General features: G+C 39.5%; 1 protein-coding gene across 1 annotated transcript; it reads left to right on the plus strand.

The window, feature by feature from the left end:
* The first annotated feature begins 245 nt into the window (after positions 1–245).
* On the plus strand, positions 246–6,065 carry LOC310792180 (uncharacterized protein). Its single transcript, XM_083653909.1, has 8 exons — positions 246–358; positions 921–1,100; positions 1,269–1,284; positions 1,367–1,452; positions 2,154–2,204; positions 2,302–2,364; positions 2,481–2,537; positions 4,389–6,065. Exons 1-7 carry the CDS (start codon positions 265–267, stop codon positions 2,519–2,521), a joined length of 531 nt encoding a protein of 176 aa, XP_083510035.1. The 5' UTR covers positions 246–264; the 3' UTR covers positions 2,522–2,537; positions 4,389–6,065.
* The last annotated feature ends 191 nt before the right edge of the window (positions 6,066–6,256 follow it).

A 6,256-nucleotide genomic window follows, 5' to 3' on the forward strand; every position in this document is an offset into this window, starting at 1 on the left:
TGTAGCTTTAAATGATGTTCACATTGAATTGTATTAATCTTTTGTAAGAGGTGTCCACCCACCCTCAGCAGTGGATATCTCAGTTTGAGTGTTTTTTTTTTAAATTGTTTCACAGATGGACATCTTATCCTGGTGAGCCCTGTCCATCCTGTGACTGAGGGAGATTCTGTGACTCTTGGCTGCAGATCCAGAAGAGGTCCATTACCTTCCAATGTGGATTTCTATCGAAATCACAAACTCATCCAAAACGAAACGACAGGAGAGATGACTATCCATGCTGTGTCTACGTCAGACGAAGGCTTCTACGGGTGTAAACACTCTGGAGCAGAATCACCACAGAGTTGGATGGCAGTCAAATGTGAGTCAAATTAAAATGGCTTCTTCTGAGTTTACTTTTTCATAAACTGTGTTACAATCAGAGGGAAGGGAAGTTTTTTTTTACTCAAGTACTGTCACTTCAAGCTAATTCCACATAGGACCAAGTATTAAGTAAAATGTATCTCACTAATAAAGAATTGAGGTTATAAAGATAAGATACATAATATTATACTATATAATATAAATATAATTGTTTATCGTTTCAAGAATGGTCAAAATCAGCCGGTGTGCGCAACTTTCTTTTTAGCTCAACAAATCATGCATCAATTAGGAAAGAAAGAGAAATTAAAAATAGAGTGTAGTGAAAGGACAGGTTTTGAACATACTCGAAAAAGAAGCATCAATAAATCCACACAAATACGGTCACTTGGCAATTGGCAATCACTTCCCAGTCCTGCTTTCAATGTTAGTCAGATTTCCTGCCACTACCAATAGTTAAATCAAAACAATTTTTGCTTGATCTGTTATTTCATTTTAGAATAAGTCAGTGTTCATGTAGTGACATCACAGGTGTGCTGGTTCAATAATATACCTCTCTACAGCAGTTGCAGTGTCCAGGCCTGAAAGCTCCCCATCCCCATCCCAACCGTCAACCGCATCTCCTCAACCGTCAACCCCATCTCCTGTGGGGTTAACGGTTGTTCTGGTTGCTGTCGTGTTACCGATCGTACTGCTGCTGCTGCTGCTGCTGCTGCTGCTGTGTCTCTGCAGAAAATACAAGGGTGAGACTTTTTCCTGCTTCTATTAATTGGGGGGGGGGGGGGAGGAGTTACACTCTAATTATTCAGAATCACTGAGCAATTCTCCCTTCTGTCATGACACTGAATAGCAGAATAACAATTTGTAAAGCAAGGTTTTGTAACGACAAATACTGTGTATGTTTTTCACAGGTCCATGTTGTGGCAGGTGGGTACAGCACCAATTCTCTCATCTTAACCTTAACAGTGGTAACTTCCATGTTATTTATTACATTTACTACATTTATTAGACCCATCCAGTCTCAGAGCACCAACCAGGGCTCCACTCCAGACCAGAGAGACGATCAAGAGAATGCATACGCCGCTCTTCAACATGGTCAGCCTTTAAACCAATCATGACTGCTCTTCACACTACACAGTTCTAACATTCACTGATGCAGAATGGAATTTAAAAGTGAATGTGATTTGAATTTTCTCCATCACTCACTTTCTAATCAATAGAATTCTAAAGCTCTTTTTTTTCTCTCCGCCCAAATAAAATAAAGTTTGGAACTTTTTGTGATATATCGTTAAATCAGCCAAACGATCAGAGAATTTGATTTATAACCAGTTGTTTTATTTCATTATGGTGGACCTGTAACCATTTTGGGTCAGGAGGAACATTTCAAATGAGTCTCTGAGAGCTGTATAGCTGTATATCTCCTTAAGGTTAAACATTTGAAGGAAAACGTAAGCACAAGATTTAAGGGTGTCTTGTGCAACCGATTTTATTTTATGGACGCCTTAAGTCGGACTCTAGGGAAAATCTTAACTTAAGGTTCTTTGTGCAACCGGCCCCTGCGTCTTAGCTAACCAAAATGTGACACGAACATCGACAAAACAATCCAAGGCTCTAATATGAATCAAACTGGTATAGCTTTGCTAGCATCTATCTCTAAAGTGACTCTGTATCTCACTGAACAGACTTCATTTGACCTATACAAGACCTATGTTAGAAGAGATGAGGTTTAAGTTGGTCTCACGGAATGAAAGCGATTGATTTGACCTTGGCTTTATTTTCACTGACCTCACCTGTAGGTGATGCTAGTGTCTATGAAACTATCAAAGGTCCTGAAGACACTGAAAATGGTACAGTATATACTTTATGATTAACACGGAGCAGTTGGAAATGCTAGAATCACAGAAATTAAGGTGATAATTTGACTTACGTGAATCTATCTTTCAGGCGGAGCTGCAGGTGAAGCCAGCGACATCACCTTCTCCTCGATTGAACTCCAAAACATGCATGGCGAGTACACACAATCTAAAGATGAAATGAATACGGAACAGCCAGCAATGCCTAAATGTAGCCCATCTAAAAGAAAGCATTTTTCTTTAAGTCATTCATCTGATCATCCTCAACAGGGCAGGATGCTGATCCAGCAGACTCTGACTATGAAAATTAAAGAGTATCAACGACAGGTAAAGCTATGAAATGTGACGCTCCCTCACCTTCAGCCTGCAGCTCATTCACTTCCACTGTCTGAGAACATTGTTACTAATGATACCAGATGTAATCCTGCATCGTCAGGATGCAGCTCAAATCACCTCAGTCACTTTGGCTGTTTACTTTGGCTCATCATCGATGCCCAGATCATTCTAATAATCAGACTATTCAAATACTTCCAAAGTGTCAGATAAGTTTCAGACAATCACTAAACTGCTTTTTGGTTGTCGGTTCATAGATCCATATTATGTCCATGAGTATCATGCCCATTCACATAAAGGGACAATTTCAATGTCTCCATACATCTCTAGATATTAAAGGATGACTTTACCGGTAATCAACCCACTTTGTATCATTAATAATCTCTGTAATATAAGCACATGGGCAGTGTTTACCTTCTCTCTCTGTGTTTTCCTCATGGAGATCTCCCATTTCCTCCTCTGGCAAAGCGCTCTGTTCTGATGCGTTTTATGTCACAACGGAGCTGCGGAAGTTCTGCTGGAGAGGCAGAATCTGGTCTGAGGGCGGCTGTTATTGTTTATTTTTATTTTTTAAGTATGCGCACATCCAGGGAGAATTGCATTGAGAGCCTTAACGAGGCTTAATGACTTGAAGCTGGGGAGGGGGGGGGGGGGGGGGTTCTGCAGGCAGCAGCAGGAGCATTTTTCTCTGTGATGTAAACAGAGAGAGAAGGTAAAACACTGCCCATGTGCTTATATTACAGAGATTATATATGATACAAAGTGGGTTGATTACCAGTAAAGCCATCCATTGATACCTGATGCAGCATTTGCGTGTATATCCCTCATTTGTGTGTGTATCCCTTTAAGACCGCGAACCGTGGTCCGCGGTCTTAAAGGGATACACACACAAATGCTGCATCAGGTATCAATGGGTTAAATAAAACTGAATTATTTGTTGCTTCTCTTTTCTACTGTCTAGCATGGCGTTTCAGGTTGTGTGGTAGATCATATCTTGGCAACTAATCCTCACTTCCTCAGTTTCTCACGCAAATGAGTTGACAGACACCACCAGAGATAACTGTGTTAAAACAATCTATTGCTAGCAATATCTGTGTGGTCGTGTTCTCCATAGATTTGCACTGTAAACTTGTTTCTGTAACTGCCCCCTGCTAGCTGCTGTGCATAAACACATGAGCTCTGCTAGCTGCTGTGCACATGAGCTCTGCTAGCTCCTGTGCATAAACACATGAGCTCTGCTAGCTGCTGTGCATAAACACATGAGCTCTGCTAACTGCTGGGCATAAACACAGCTCTGGCGTCAATGTGCCTATTATAACACTGTCTGCATTCTGCTGTCATAGCAACAGCTCTCATATACAGTAGGTGTGAAGACAAACTGAGACTATATTGAGTTGTTTCCACTCATGCTGATAAACGGTGACTGAGCTTGTTCTCTGGCTTTACTTACCAGACAATTCAAATGATGATCATTTAAATGATGCAGATGTCAGTTTGAACTGTTTAGATCAAATACCACCGTTTATCACGTCTGCTTAACAAATGAGTGTTGACATTTCCCTTCTGTACTAGAACAGTGGTTCTCAAACTTTTTTTGCCTTCACTAACCCCATTCCCTGCTTTCTGAATCCAAGTAGCCCCTTTATATTACCTGACTACATTTTGCTTAGAAAACTGCAAGAGAAAACTATAGCATATATGATGCAATGAATGATAACCCACCTCGTGAAGAATATAACATTACAAAATGGAAATGGAGTGAAAGAGTTGCAATTAGTTAGGATAATTATTTTAATGTTTTATTCATTTTCTTGATTTATTCTGATATTTTCTCTTTTCTCTCAGGTACCCCCTGTAGTCCCCTATAGGGCTACGCGTACCCCGCTATACTAGAAGAATCATGTGAGCTGTGGGCTGTTGGTGTGATTACTTTGGCTATTACCATAGTGTTACCATAGTGTTACCATAGTGTTATAGCTCCATCAGGGTGCAGTAGCCTACATATTCACCAGTTCATAATTGTCACTGTAAAAGTCGAGCCTATACTGGCAACCTTTTCAAGCTACTGTGCATGCGTCACGTGTGCAGCATACGTCAGAGCTAAAGGTTAATATACTGTATATATGTTTATACAATTATTTTTGTCACATTCTTTTTTTAAGCTGCACGAGGGCTGTGTTTCTCACTGCTGATCAGCAGACTATTTGTATTTAACTCTGTAGTTTAGATGCAGCACTTCATGGATGTATTAATTAAAAGAATGTCAGACCTGCCACCAGAATATAATTTGGGGAAATCGGGAGACTCTGCTGATTTCCATGAGATGGGATGGGAGGCTCTGGTCTCTTGCAGGCTCTATTTTTACATTCAAATCTTTCCCAGTGCAGCTTTGAATCAGTAACTTGTTCAGTGTTAGGTGTGAAAGCACGGATGGCCAAAACTGCTTTTTCATATCATATGTTATGTACTGATATCATTGAGAACATTCTTGTTATTTTAAAACTGTATATAAGTACATTGTTTATGTTGGAGGAGTTCATATTGTATGTTTGAAAGTGTGTTATTTTACAATTTATATGCTACGATAAACATTGAATTTCTTCAGCAAGCAGTGCTTTTAGATTAGATATATGACCATTGTATCCTTCTAGCCATGATTCATCTGTCCTATAATCCTCCTGCATTATTGATCAGTCAAGTAAAATGACTAGAACAGAGGTTCTCAAATGTTTTCTAGCCAAGGACCCCTTACAAGATAGAAAATATACCGGGGACCCCCTCATTCTGATTTGTGATTTTGGGCTAAGCTTAATTGTTTCCACGGTAACGTGCTTGGCTTTTAAATTGATAGGTTTGTTAGATTAGAATGTAATCCATTAACCATTTTAGATTTAAAGCATAAAATATTTTTGTTGAACTATGAAGCTTTTGGAACAACAACAAAAAAGTTGTTATTTTTATTTTCCTGAAAATCTTTTGTGGACCCCCTGGCAAAGTGCCACGGACCCCTGGGGGTCCCCGGGCCCCCATTTGAGAACCACTGGCCTAGATGTTGGAGAAGTGGGCTTGTGACAGGGGGTCTTGGGGTGTATAAATACAGTGCACTCCTCTTATAGTGATCACCTTGGGACGGGTCAAATTGATCACTATAAGCAGATGATCATTATAACAGATTTATTTGCTTTTTCTTTATTTCTCATGCAGATTACCATCTAATTTACATTTGTATATTTATTACATGAATACAGGACGTAAAGTAATGAAACAGACAACTTTGCTATTTAGCCTACTGATTGACTTTAAAAATCCATAGAGTAAGTTAGGCCTCCAGCTGGTTCAAACACAGCAGACTCGCACAGAGACACCGCCATTTCTCCACAGGCAAACAGACAGACAGAGATGCCATGATTTCTCCATATACAGACATGCACAGAGTATCGCTGCTGTATCTCGTTGGCTCATTTTTGACAGTTTGTAAGTAAAAAAAAAAAAAAAAGTAGTTTTAAATATTTTTCCATTGTTCTCAGGTGGAACAAGGCCCAAAATGATCACTGTAAGCAGAGTATTGATCACTATAAGTGAATTATTTAAACAGCATGTGTATATGAATGATTCGGGACCAAGCTTTTTGACCAATATAAGCGGTTGATCACTATACCCCTGATCACTATAAGTGGGTTGCAGTGTATTATTATTACAATTTTCTTTATGCT

This window comes from Poromitra crassiceps (assembly GCF_964638095.1).
Source record: "Poromitra crassiceps genome assembly, chromosome: 17".
Lineage (NCBI taxonomy): Eukaryota > Metazoa > Chordata > Actinopteri > Beryciformes > Melamphaidae > Poromitra > Poromitra crassiceps.

Excerpts from the sequence above, each read along its gene's own strand:
- LOC310792180 (XM_083653909.1), top strand. The coding sequence starts at position 265 with ATGACTATCCATGCTGTGTCTACGTCAGACGAAGGCTTCTACGGGTGT. Across the intron at positions 359-920 it reads GAGTTGGATGGCAGTCAAAT|CAGTTGCAGTGTCCAGGCCT; the intron begins GTGAGTCAAATT and ends ACCTCTCTACAG. Across the intron at positions 1,453-2,153 it reads ATACGCCGCTCTTCAACATG|GTGATGCTAGTGTCTATGAA; the intron begins GTCAGCCTTTAA and ends CCTCACCTGTAG.